Here is a 13,130-nt window from a genome sequence, read left to right as displayed (position 1 = left end):
ATGCACGCGACAGTGCCGATTCTCACGTTGGGGCCGTACTCCCTCGCCTTTGTGGTGGGTCTCCTGCTATACTGGAACACCTCTCTCATCGTTTCGCGGGTGCTGACAGCCTTCATTGTCTCGATGATCGCCATGAAGCTGGCCCTCTTCTTTCACCTGCTCTTCAGTTGCTGCTACCGAGTCGTCTCTCTTCTGTTCCGCTTCCGCACGTTCTGGAACCCGAACGACGCCCTCGACTTCTTCAGGACTCAGTCACAGTTCTACACCATTGCTGACATGGCGAGCCTTGCACTGATGGTCGGCAACTCCCTGCAGTTTTGGACTGCCACCTTGGTGACGCGCGTCGCCCTCTCCACTCTTGCCGCTCGCACGGAGCTGAGCATGCGCTGGTGGCAGTCGCAATCGGCAGCCGAACATAGCTTTTCGGTGGTTGTGTGTCTGCTGCTCTGTACAGGGTGCGCGCTGCAGTGGGCCTACTATACACTTCTCCCACAGGAGGAGAGGACCCAGGGTGGAACAGGCTCACTTCTGATGTGGTACACGTCAATTGTGTACATTGTGGAAGCGGGGCTGCGCAGTGCCTGCATGCTGGTGACGGCGACGATGCGGATGTGGGGCTACAGAGTACTCCAGTCTCTGCTCAGGCAAATCAATCCTATCGCCGTGCGAGCGCTTGAGGACTCCGGCTTGAACCCGTTCTCTGAGGTGCACGACCTCTACATGCAGTATCTCTACTCGGTCGCATGCGCCGCCACAGCGTGGTACTACACCTTGTCCTCCACCACAATGTGGATGCAGTGCTTTATGCTGCTGCGCATCTACCTTATTGCACTGGCCTCCGGCAAACTGCGCCACTATCGCCACGTGCTCGACCACTTCCCCTCCGTCGCCGCGGACCCGACAAAGGCGTGTGGTATCTGCCTGGACGACTTTGTGGGTGGAGAGAGTGTAAAGTCGCTACCATGTGGGCACACGTTCCACGGAGCGTGTGTCCGCTCCTGGCTCATCCGCGCTGCGGTGTGCCCGACGTGTCGGCAACCCGTTGCGGAACTAAGCTATCAGCACTTCGCGGTGGCGCACCCTGAGCGCATTTCACGGCAGCCGCGTGTTTCCCTAGATATGCGTGTACCTGCAACAGGCGGTAGCTTCACTGGATCGCTGCAGCCGCTTGCCCCACGACTGCCAGCTACAGCTCCCTTGGCCCGTGTATCAAGCCAAGATGTGGTTCATAGCGGTCGTGACGTGCTGTCGCAGTCGCCATCCTTGCCAGTTGAGCTTCGAAGGCTGCCACATTATGAGGAGCTGCAGCGCGTCGATGCCAAGCGTCGGTCACTCGCCCTTCACCGCCAGCAGCAGCAGCAATTCTTCTCAGAAGGCGCCCGCGCCGCCGCGTCACAGGAAGACCGTCACGAAGCAGAAACGAAAAATCGCGTGAGAGACCAAAGCGCCGGTGTCGATGACCTTCTTTTCAAAGAGCAGTCGCTCCTTCCGGTTGAGTCAGCGTCGCTGCCGCTGCATAGCAGTACTTCATCCAGGCGTCGCAAGAGGCAGCGACCGCCGCTGGAATGCACCTCTCGCAGCGTCACAAGCAACGCGAACGCAGTTTTTATTGAGGCTCCGGAGACAGAAGACCTGCAGCCGCGACGGAGAATGAAGTAGGAGTGCTGATATGCGCGCGTCCAGTGTCGTGCAAGTGTTGTCCCTTGTTGCCCATCCTTTCCCTCCTACCTTCTCCTACGTCGTCGTTGTTTCCCCTGCCTCGGAGCCTCGTATAACACCGAAGAGAGACGATCTACTCCCTGCTTTCCCTCCCTTTGGGGGGGTACGTGAGTGTGTAGGCGTCCTTGCGCCAGTTGCGGATACTAGCCGACTCGCCAGCGTCCACGCACCCACAGGCTGACTCACTTGCTCAAGGAGGACCCGAAGAGAAGGCATCTGATCAGCATCTGCAAAGGAGTACGCAAATCACTGAAAGAGAAGGAAAGCCACCCTAACGAGGAAAAGTCTGGGGCAACGAAAAGATGCAATGACAAGGGGGAGGGGGCGATGGCGTGTGCTGGTGGAGGTGGTGCGGTAGGGTATCACTGACGAGGGCTTTCTGTCCTACAGACACCTAATCTGCGCGTCGGTGCATCGGGGGGGGGGGGGGACGGGATGCAGCGTATCCCCCTCTACTCTGTGCCCCATCCCGCCCTCGTTTCTGTGATATGCTGTTCTATCCTTGCGCAAACGGGGCACCGCGGCCGCCTTTGCTTGGGCCGCGTTGCTTTCCTTTGTTGTTGTTGTTTTTTTGTTCGCCTCTGCAGTATTCATTCCCCTATGCTGCTGCTGCTGCTACTGCTGGTGTGAATGTATAATGAACAGGTTTTTCTCTTTTGCCCTTTTTGCTTCCTCTTTTCGCTTTCGGCATGCCTCTAGCTGCCGGTGCGCTAGGATGGGGTCATGAGGAGAGAGGGATAGATGACGCTGCCCGTGTCATTCCTCCACTATCACCACCTTTTCCCATTTCGCGATTCTTTCCTCCCCTCCCCCATCCGTCCCCTCAAGAGAACTGGCCATCTTTAAAAAGCAAACGCGAAAATACTCGAGCAGAAATGATTCAGTTGATGGTCGTAGATGCGTGCGTATGAGTCGGAGTGCTCCTTGAGTGTGAAGCAGTCGCTGTCGCCGCTGCCGTTCTGCCTCGCTTCCCTCTCCAGGCCTCTCCGCGCGCCAGAATCCACCACGTGCATGCACGTGGTAGTCGTCCAGGCATCTCTGTCGCTGCCGCATCAACACGCACGGCTCCAGTGGGCGTTACTCACTTCATTGTTCGATGTGGCCGGCTATGCGCCACACATTGGCGCCACCTCTAGATGTTGGTATTCTCGCGCGCGCACTCTCTCCGCCTACACATTGCATTCAACTCTCCAGGCCCCTCCTCTTCTCTTTCCTCTCTAATTCTCTTCACCGCGCTCACCAGCATTCGTTAGTCGGCAGCTTTGTCTGTCTCGTGCTCTCTCGGGCTTCGCTGCAGCTTTCAGAGAGCGAGAGAAGAGAGGGCAAGAGCACTGAGAGTGCTGTCCACATAACCAATAACGCCTGAATTGTCGGAAAAGGAAATCTAGAACGCAGCAATGCTTCGCCACTCAAAGGACTTGCAGATGTGCCGCAAGACAGCCGGTACCGCACTCGGCTACGTGTGCCACCTGCACGAGGGTCGCTGTGTTATATGTGACCTACAGTTCAGCGAGATTGTGGACACGATGCACGAGGCTCACCTCTGCGAAGACTGCAGCGTACTCGCTACCGAAGGTGAGGAGGCGTGCATCATGTGCGGCTCTCGCCGAGTCACTGATGTGGCCTACTACTGCCACTATTGTGTAGCCTTGGAAAAGGACAGAGATGGCTGCCCACGCGTGTTGAACCAGACGCGCCAGCAGAGATTGGCCGCTCTTCGTGCCGCTGTATCGCAGTGATTCAGGTGGGGAAACACGAAGAAGGCCCCATTGCATATTGTGCGTGGGGGTAGGGGTGGGTGGCACCTGCCCCTGTTGCCCTTTCCCCGCTGAATTCACATAGGCTCCGTACCACCTTTTGTTGTTGGCCGTTGTTGAGTTTGTGTGTGCGTCTGGGGGTACTTCTCGCGCGTCCTGTGAGGGATAGCCGGGAAGCGGAGTAGCGTGCGCCGTCTTGCAGCGCGCTCCGTTACTCCGGAGGCGGCATAGTGGTCAAGCAAGCAAGTCCGTAGCGATGCAGCCGCGCGTCTCCAAAGTAGCTGCGCAGAAGCGCCGAGCGAAAATGTTATCATCACAACGTGCAAAAGTCAGCGGGTGTGTGTTGCCGGGGAATCTGCTGGACAGGTCCAGCAGATTCCCTCTATGTAAAGGTTTAGAACCTCTAACAGCGTTCGAACCCAAGCCAGCATAGAAGTGGCCACACAGTGCGGCCGCACCGCGTGGAGCCGTGAATGGAGGGAAGAGACGGTGCATGGGCCACACCTCGGCGCAGTGGGGAAGCACGCTATCACTTGCGCGCAATCCGCACCTGTCTCCCTCCCGTTCTCCGGCACTACGTCCACATCCATAAGTCCTCTGAGAACTCACCATACCTCCTTCGCGCCCCATCCCGTATTCTTCCTTCTCTACTTCCTCTCCCCGGGGCGCAAGCCCTGAAAGGTGCGCGGCTGCGAAGGTGGCTCTCCTTTGCTTCTCCTCCGTCGCCGTTGGCTCGCCAAGGCGCTTCGCGTAGCACACACACACACACACTCTGTGTGTGCGAGGACGAGGGTATTGCCGCTGTGCTTTAAGTGCGCTTCTGTGAAGACTGCTGTTCTTCTGATTGTTTCCCCCATCTCTCCTGGCCTTCGAATCAGCCTGCATAATGCAGCTGTTTAGTGCGCACCGTGGTGCATTGGCGCGGTCCACCGCTGCTCTCCAGACTCCAGCGCGCAGCTTTGGGGCCCACGCGACACGACTCTTGCTTGGGCTGGAGCAGGTGCAGGACGTGCCCACCTCAACTGACCGCAAGCCCACCGGGATGCACCGGGGTCCTGGCAAGCGCCAGACCGCTCCCAAGGAAGCGGCGCAGTACCAATTCATAAGAAAATGGGACTTGCAGATGCGCGAGACATGGGACGAACTTGAGCCGTTCAAGGGGCTGCCGAAGCCCAAGGCGCAGTTTGGGAACGAGGCCGCTGAGGTCATCTGGCCGTACGTGCTGCTGCTTGAGAACGTCATCAAGGTGCACCCGTACACCAAGTCCATTTATGTGTACTATAGTCAGCGGCAGAGCACACCGCTGGGAAAGCTGGCGGCACAGGTGGCAAAGCGTGTGTCGCAGGCGTATCTGATCCCCATCACCTTCCACAACTCGCAGGTGTACGTGGAGGCGGAGATGCTGCTCGAGTATAGCGAAACGCCCTGGGTGGTTGTCAACTGCCTCGACGGCACGCACAAGCTCATTCCTGTAAAGCCACAGGCTGGACAGACCGTGAAGGCGGGTGCTGAGGAAGTACTCGACGACATTGTGAGCGCCTGCAACAACATGGGCAACGCGGTGAAGAACCCGAAGGAGGTGATGCAGGTGCTCGGTGAGCGTCCCCTGCAGAACCAATACGTGCGGGTGAACTACCAGTGGTATGGCGACACGCCTGAGGAGCGCATGAGCCACCTCGTCAAATGGGACTACGAGCCGGAGGAGGTGGTACCGCAGTTGCGCAACCGCACGCAGCATGTGTTAGACTGGATGAACTACGACGGCCAGCTGCCGACACACAACTCCGTTCGGGTGAACATCCACAGAGAGGCTGCCCGTATGCGCAAGCCTAACATTTCTGCCGGGCCAAAGACCTTCTTCAACTCCTCCGGCTCTCGCGCCAACGCCCGCACGGCTCGATTTAATAATTCTCGCAGCCCGCAGTCGTAAGGCACGACGCCCATGGACCGGATGAGCGTATTTCAGGGCGGGCGCGAGATCGCTGATGGTGGCGGAGGATCCCCAAAGAATGGCACCCGTGATGCGTAGAAGAGTGCCTTTGGGCACCGCATCCCCAGTGGAGGGGGGTACCTCGCATGGGTATGTGTGCCGAACAAGAACGGCTGTGCGCGGATATGGTATCTGCTGCTGTTCTCTTGTGGGAGATCGCCGTTTGAGTTGTGGGATGTAAGGGGAAGAAGCGGCAATCTAGAATGCGTGCCTCAAGTTACTTCGCCCTGTGTTGACACTTTGCGTGACAGGTACCTTCCACCCAGCTTCTTCGCGCGGGTAAGTCGATGCTTGGAGTTCTTTTTCCCCTCGCTACAAACTGAATCACACGCGCATACCCACACGGCGGCACACCCACACATATCGCAATTTCTTGTGTGTTTCTCACGCGCCCTTCATCAGAGTGGAGTGTGATGACCCAGTACGGCGTACGTGTGCGTGGAGCGTTAAGTTCTTCGTCACGCTTGTTCGGTAGAAGGGGAGGCAGACAGAAAAGCTTCAGCGCGTGACATTGGCCACGCAGCCGGCGCTCCGCTTGACGTATAGTCGCCCCCCCTCTCTCCGCGCGTAACGCGTTTCGTGCGATATTAAGTAAGCTCCTATGCCCCCATTCCCTTCTCCATCCCCTTCCCCTGCATCAGTCCTGCCACTGGCTCCTCCACCCTTCTTCGCTACTCGAGAGCCTTTGATGTTTAACAAAAGGTGCGAGAAAAACACCTTGCTAACCCTGCTGAGCAACTCCACCGCCACCGCCGCACAAAGTGCCAATGAGCAGTGCACCGTTTGAGGATCAGGACCTCGTCATGGCCTCGCGTGAGAGCGCGCAGCACACTATTACTATTCGGAACGAGGCGTACCGTCAGGCGCTCAGCGAATTGGCTGGAGAGTTGTATGTAGAGGCATACAAGCATTCAATGAAGCAAGCTCTCCGCAAACACGCTGCTCAGTGGAAGATGAGCAGCGACGCCGGCGAACACGCAAAAAACACTCCGAACCTACGCACGCGCTGAGAGAAACAGAGGGAAACAGGAAAGTCCTCCTCCTCCCCTCCCCCTGACGCTGCCATGCTCGCCCTCGTCGACTAGGCCTGTCCTTCATGCGTCTCCTCGAGTGTCTCTCTCGCGCCATGGGAGTGGGGAGGAGTGTGGACAGGGGTGAGTCCCTTCCGTGTGTGTATTTGTCCGGGGAAGCCGCAATGGTCTAACAACAGCCGCACATGCGCCTCTGTATGGGACACTCTACTTCACTGCATCGAAGACGAAAAAAAAAAAAAAAAAAGATAGAAGAGCGTAGCAAGCCCGGCTGTCCATGGCTGTTACTCATTTGGGACTCGGCATCTCGTCGTTGGTGGGACTCCGCCACAAGCCTGCATACAAGCTGTCCTCACTTCTGGTAACTATTCCCCCCCCCCGCGCGCGCGCTTCCATCATGTACCCCTGTTTACTGCTCCTTCTACCCCGTTGCCCCTGGCGCTTAATTATTTGATCCGGCATATATTGAGAGACACACGCACGCATGCGCTTGTAGGCACAAATCGAAAGACGCAGAAGGAACAATTTAGTCAGCGACCAGAAATGTGCACTTCAAACCGTGCAACATCGCAGTGCGTTGCGACGTGCATCCGGTGGCTTGACTACGCCAACGCAACCCTCAACCCGGATCGACTACCAGAACACACGGTCCATCTGGACGAGATGCTTACCCTCATGCGAAACACGCCGCCGCCGTCAACGCTGGTAGATGAGTGGAGCACTCAGGTGTGGTCCATGGCAGAGGAGCCGTACCCCGTGTACCTTCTTCGCTGTCTTGCTCACCAGAGCGGCCTGACGCAGCTGTCGCCGCACTTTGCCGTGCCAGTCACCGATATCAGCAGCAACGATGAAGTGGCCGTTGCTGTGGCTGCAGGGGCCTCCGCAGGCCATTCGCCTCGCCTGTTCTGGGAGCGGTGTATGGTAGTGGGTGTGCGGATGGAGCCTACGACGAAGAACCTCCTGCAGACCGGCTGGGAAACGCAGCCATGTCCAAATTGTGCGGTGCGAGACAGAGCAGCAACAAACGTGCATGGTGATCCCAACAGGCAGTCACAACTATCGGTGCTGCCACTGCTGTACGGTGGAACTCAATGCGGTGAGTGCGGCCATACACTTCCCCTAGTGCCGACGTGGACTCGTGTGCTCTACTTGGTGCTGCAGCGCCGTGATCGCAGCCGCGCAGCAGCCGTGGCGTACGGCGAGGAGGTGCACGACTACCTTTGGCTAGGTGCGTCAATCGATACTCTCCTGTACACATCCACTACGGAACAGCAACAGCCGCTTCTCGTAGTGCACGCTGCTGCAGTACAGGCCGTAGCTGCCCAGCCAGCCATGCTGCCATGCACCGAAACTGCGAAAGACGCATTTCACCTCCTTTGCCAGAAAGAGAGTGTGAGCCGCCTGGCCCTGAAGTGGGGAGACGGCGCTGCCTTCACTGCGGCAGCCGACCTTCATGATGTGGCCCGTCGCATTGCCCCGCAACTGCAGGGCCAGATGCACGTAAAGGGGCTCCTCTTCTTGGTAGTACTGCACCTTGTGTACTACGCGAACCATCCAGCGGCGGTTGGATTGCATCGGCACCCACTGCACGTGCTACTCGTAGGACCAGCCAAGACGGGCAAAAGTGCGTTGTTGCGAGAGGTGGCGCAACTTATCGGGTATGAGGCAGAGGTGCTTGGCTCCACCGTAGTACGAACTGGCGGCAGCACCGCCGCTGCCGGCGACTCGGCGTTCTCCGCAGCCCTCCCTATGCGACGCAGTGCCGTCCTCGTGGCAGGCCCCGGCATGACCGCCTCCACACTGGTGCTTGACCAAATTCCCTCTACCGCAGCCGGGGCCGCTGCTACGGCGCCGCTGCTGGAGGTGATGGAGCGTGGGCAGGGCTGCAGTGCGGCGGGCAGTGGAGGAGGAAGCATCGCTGCTGGGGTCCCCGACGTATACCCGCTCTCATCCACCATCATTGCTGCCGCCGGTGAAGAAAGTGCAGCCGCCGTGCAATTGGCGCCTTACTTCTCGCTGATTGCCGCCGTGACGCCAACGAGCTCGCTCGATGACACTGCGATCATCAGTCAAGACGTCGTCGCGGCGTCGCGAGCGAGATCGTCGCACAGCAGGGAAACGTCGCGCAGCACGTCACGGCCAACGCAGCTGTCATCATCATCGCCGCGCCACTCTCAGCGCGGCCCATCCGCCCCGCAACGGACTCCTCACAGAACCGAGCCCAGCGTTCTATCAGAGCGACTGACGAATGACGACGTGTGGTATCTTGTCCGCCGCGCCGCTGAGCCTGCTCTGCTAAACAACGTGGTGAGCCACGAAGCGTGCTACAACACGTTCATTGACAGGCTGGTGGACTGCGCGGGGCTACTGGAGGAAGCACAGCCGTCAGTTTGCCGCGACCTCCCGCCTCCCTCTGCGTGCCGCGGACAGCATCACAGCGGGCATCCTTCGGTCACCTGCAACTCCCTGCGTGCGACGCCTCTGACCCTCGAGGAACACCTGCGCGTCTTGCGCGCCCTCTCCCGGGCTCGGGCAATGCTGGAGCCCGTGGAGCGCCTCCGAGAGGCTGGCTGGACGGCGCAGATGGGCAACGAAGTGTGGACACTCTATCATAGGCACCTCGTCGCGTGTGCTGACCTCATGCAGCACCGCAGCTGCGGTTCAGGGGTCATGGCATCGTGCGTCCCCGCTGCGGCGCCTCACATGGCTCCGTGGATGCTCTCCTCTTTTGCGACTAGCGGCGGTAGCATAGCCGCAGCGGCGGGCTATCCGTCCCCCAGTCGGCTCAGCCGTGATGCTGCGGCTCTGAAAGGGGAAGGGGAAGGTGTGATGTGGGCGATACCGTCACGCGGGGGTCGGAACCTTTGGCGCTCACAGAAGGCACCCTCGAAAAAGCGATGCAGACTGATGTTTGTCGAGGAGCTCCGCCAGCGTCAGCGTCAGCGTCTCTCAGGCCAGGTGGAGAGCACCGTTCCTCCGTCAGAAGTAGAGCACCTCTTCGAGCTCCTCGGCGGTAACAGCGCCTTTGGTGATCCGCTTGATGTCGTGATGAGTCAGATGCAAGAAGAAGGACTCCTCCTTCGCCGACCTGGGGGGTGGCGTTCGATGTAAGAGTGCGGTTTAGGCATAGTTGTGCCGCACATGCCCATCACGTCGTGCCACCGCTACCAACGCAGCTTGCCTGATGTCTGCTACAGTCGCTTCGGTTGCTGTTTCGTTACCTTTTTCTGCGGTGTGTACTGGGTGGCTCTTGCCATCTCTCTGCGCACCTCCCACCAGGCTTTGTGCGCTCACCACACATGCGGCCCTCGACCTCGTTTCTTCTCCCCTCTTCCGCCCCCTCCCCCCGCCGATCCTCCCCACCCTTTCTGCGCAAGCAGCGGGGGGGGCACACCCATACATGCACGCTCAAGTTTTCCCGTTCTCCTCCTCTTCTGCTGTCCACCCTTACCCTCCTGCTCTTGCGGCACCTCTCAGCGCAGAAACCCGAAAGAAAACACACAAGGGAAAAAAAGAAAAAGACAGGCAATTGTGATGCCCGAGAGGGGCGAGAGTGAGAAGAGGAAGCCCGAAGTACGCGTTTGACTCGCACGTCGCTCTCTACATACTCTCGCCCCTCTCCACTACTAGCACCCGCCACCGACCAGAGACGTGGACCCTTCGCCAGTGAAGCGCTGCCATGGGATCAGGGCAGTGTCGTTGAGCCAAACGGCCTCAATAACGCCGCTTGCTTCTTCAGGTGAGCAATGCTTCCTATTGCTGTCAACACTCACTCTGCTGCTGCTGTTACCTCCTTTCGACCTTCCTACGGCTGTTTTCTTCTTTGCTTGCTTTGTTGGCCACGTCTTTGCCATGTTGGCGCGTCCCTCGGTCATGTCGCACAACGGCGACACGATTGACTGCAATGTTCTTATTGGTTTCCTATCATGTTCCATGACGCTGTCCACTCACCGGCGCACATGCTCACCCACCGCTACTGAGGGCAACACCGTCCCACGCGACAACGACGATTGTCCTTTCATCCATGAAACCTATCGATGTTGCTAGAGAGACCAGCTAAGGGGTAAATGAGGCGACAGTGGACGTTACCTTCTGCCCCTTTCCATCACCGCTCCCCTCGCTACACCTTTGCCACTATCACAGCGCATACACGCGTAGAGTTTCCATAGCTGGTGAAAAGGCGTGTTGCAGTAATCACCGCACCGACTGTGCCGTTGTGTTCTTGCTTTGCTTTGGTGTATTCTTACTTTATCTCTGGCCCTGGTGGACCGTATCCGCCCGCTTGCCTGCCCACCTGCTCCAGTACAACTCATTCCTTCCATTCTCATAAACGTCACTAACCTGCCGGCACCCCCCCGTACCCGCCCTCTCCGCCACCGTTCTTCTTTGTGCTCTTTCTGTGTGCCGTACTAATGTCGTCTCCAGCGCCGCCTACCGTTCGCGCAGACGCTGGGCTGCTGCGACACCTCTCGCACACCTCGCCGAAGTCGTTCATGCCACCGCCAGCCTCCTCGCAGCACAAGACCGTGCTCACCTGGGAAGATGTCAGCTATACCATCGGCTCCACCGAAGAAGGCGACAGCCGCACCCTCATACGGCATGTCTCCGGCTACGCCCAAAGTGGCGAAATGCTCGCTGTTCTCGGGCCCTCGGGGGCGGGCAAGACGACGCTGCTCGATATCTTAGCTCAGCGCAAGATGGGTGGCAAGGGCAGCATTACCGGTAGTATTCTACTGAACGGCGCGCCTATTGAGTCGACCGCATTCCGGCGCTGCAGCGGCTACGTACAGCAGGACGATCTTATGCACAGTTACGTGACCGTCGAGGAGGCGGTCCGCTTCTCTGCCACCCTCCGCACCCCACAGACCGTCTCGACCGAGGAACTAGAGATGCGAGTGTCACGGGTGCTTCGGCAGCTGGGCATCGACCATGTGCGCCACAACTGCATCGGCAGCGCATTGGTGCGCGGCATCAGCGGGGGAGAGCGGAAGCGGTGCGCCGTAGCAGTAGAGATGGTGACGTCGCCGCCTCTGCTCTTCCTGGATGAGCCGACAACCGGGCTTGACACATTCACAGCGCTTCATCTCCTCACGCTTCTCCGCTCGCTCTCCCGTTCGGGGGTGGCTATCATCTTCTCCATCCACCAACCACGCTTCCGCATCTACGAGACATTTGACCGCATTCTGCTGCTAAACGGGGTTGGGGAGGAGGCGTACTTTGGTCCCGCTGCTGACGCGATGGGGTTCCTTGCCGAGATCGGACTCTCCCCCAGCTACCTGGGCAACCCAGCCGACTACCTCATCGACGCCGTCTCCGTTTTGCCAGTTGAGGAAGAGGAGTGGTTGTCACACCAGCAACAGCAGTCGGTGGCAGTGGAGACGATGACAGACGGGAGTCAGCTCAGCCTACCCCCGCCGCCAGCCAGCTCCAAGGAGAGATTGGAACGGCTGTCGTCGGCAGCGTCAACGCAAAGCCGCGACATCGCCGCCGCCTTTGCTTCTCTACGTCTAGCCGCTGTTCTGCGGCAAATAAACAAGCTGCAGCGCTCCTCCAGAGCGACATCACTGGCTTTAACCACGGCCGAATCCCCAGCCCGCGCCTACTACCGCAGTTGGCCCACACAAGTGTCGTGCATTGCCATGCGGTATCTGCGCAATCGTCGTCGTGACCCTGTCGCGACGTACGTCTCCATTACGTCTGCCATCGTATTTGCCTTTCTCACGGGCACCATCTACTACCAAGTTGGGAACTCGCAGGACAGCATTCGCAGTCGCATGGGCGTTCTCTTTTTCATAATGATGATCAGCACCTTCTCCTCCCTGGGCAGCTTGGAGATGTTTCTGACTGATCGTGCCATCTACGCGCGGGAGCACCGCAACGGCATGTACAGTACATCGGCCTACTACGTGGGAAAGGTCATTCAAGATATCCCTATCGGGGTGTTGGTGACCTTCGCCTTCAATGTGATCGTCTACTTCCTGGTTGGCCTGCAGCACACTGTCGCAAAGTTCCTTATCTTCAACGGCATCAGCGCCTTAGTCATGCTGAACGGCTATGCTCTTTGCCTTCTCATGTCGAACCTGGCCAAGGACTACTCCACCGCCAACATACTTACCTCGCTGCTGTTGGTGCTGTATCTGCTGCCAACAGGCGGCATGCTAGTGAGTCTGAACAACATCCCACTCGTGTGGTCCTGGATCAAGTACGTCTCATTTGACCGTTTTGCTTTCTCGGCGCTTGTAGCGAACGAGTTTGAGGGGCTGTCCCTCGTCTGCGACCCGGTGCCGTCCGACCTTGTGCCTTGCATCACATCTGGGTCGGCGTACGCAGCCTCCCAAGGCATGTACGCAAAGGACATTGGGCCGCATGCGCTGATTGTCATGATCAGCATGGTGGTCTATCTTGTACTCGGCTACCTCGTGCTGCGCTGTTGGCGGTCCACTGAAGGGAAGTGAAGGCAAACAGAGGGAGGGTGCCAAACAAGAGAACAGCCACAAAGTCGCTCTCAAGCGTGTTTCCTTAGAAAGGACTCCGACCGTGTTATAGCGTATCGAAGGTGCTGCAGCTCGGGTTTCCTTGATCTGCGCTTCCTCCCCCCCCCCTCCTCTCCCCCTTCTTGTACTGTTAGCCTAG

General features: G+C 58.5%; 5 protein-coding genes across 5 annotated transcripts; all 5 read left to right on the top strand.

Annotated features, from left to right (window-relative positions):
• LBRM_35_3150 (conserved hypothetical protein) lies at positions 1 to 1,659 on the top strand (the record flags this gene model as incomplete). Its single annotated transcript, XM_001568884.2, has 1 exon — positions 1 to 1,659. The coding sequence occupies one exon, from the start codon at positions 1 to 3 to the stop codon at positions 1,657 to 1,659; it is 1,659 nt and encodes a 552-aa protein (XP_001568934.2).
• Positions 1,660 to 3,116: 1,457 nt separating this feature from the next.
• On the top strand, positions 3,117 to 3,458 carry LBRM_35_3140 (conserved hypothetical protein; the record flags this gene model as incomplete). Its single annotated transcript, XM_001568883.1, has 1 exon — positions 3,117 to 3,458. One exon carries the CDS (start codon positions 3,117 to 3,119, stop codon positions 3,456 to 3,458), a length of 342 nt encoding a protein of 113 aa, XP_001568933.1.
• Positions 3,459 to 4,362: 904 nt separating this feature from the next.
• Positions 4,363 to 5,406, top strand: LBRM_35_3130 (conserved hypothetical protein; the record flags this gene model as incomplete). The annotated part of the gene is made up of 1 exon (XM_001568882.1): positions 4,363 to 5,406. One exon carries the CDS (start codon positions 4,363 to 4,365, stop codon positions 5,404 to 5,406), a length of 1,044 nt encoding a protein of 347 aa, XP_001568932.1.
• Positions 5,407 to 7,040: 1,634 nt separating this feature from the next.
• LBRM_35_3120 (conserved hypothetical protein) lies at positions 7,041 to 9,608 on the top strand (the record flags this gene model as incomplete). The annotated part of the gene is made up of 1 exon (XM_001568881.2): positions 7,041 to 9,608. The coding sequence occupies one exon, from the start codon at positions 7,041 to 7,043 to the stop codon at positions 9,606 to 9,608; it is 2,568 nt and encodes an 855-aa protein (XP_001568931.1).
• A 1,301-nt stretch (positions 9,609 to 10,909) lies between these two features.
• Positions 10,910 to 12,952, top strand: LBRM_35_3110 (putative ATP-binding cassette protein; the record flags this gene model as incomplete). The annotated part of the gene is made up of 1 exon (XM_001568880.1): positions 10,910 to 12,952. One exon carries the CDS (start codon positions 10,910 to 10,912, stop codon positions 12,950 to 12,952), a length of 2,043 nt encoding a protein of 680 aa, XP_001568930.1.
• Positions 12,953 to 13,130: the final 178 nt, after the last annotated feature.

This window comes from Leishmania braziliensis, chromosome 36 (assembly GCF_000002845.2).
Source record: "Leishmania braziliensis MHOM/BR/75/M2904 complete genome, chromosome 36".
Taxonomy (NCBI): domain Eukaryota; phylum Euglenozoa; class Kinetoplastea; order Trypanosomatida; family Trypanosomatidae; genus Leishmania; species Leishmania braziliensis.
The sequence above is the reverse complement of the archived record's forward strand: the minus strand, read 5'-3'. Positions and strand labels throughout refer to the sequence as shown.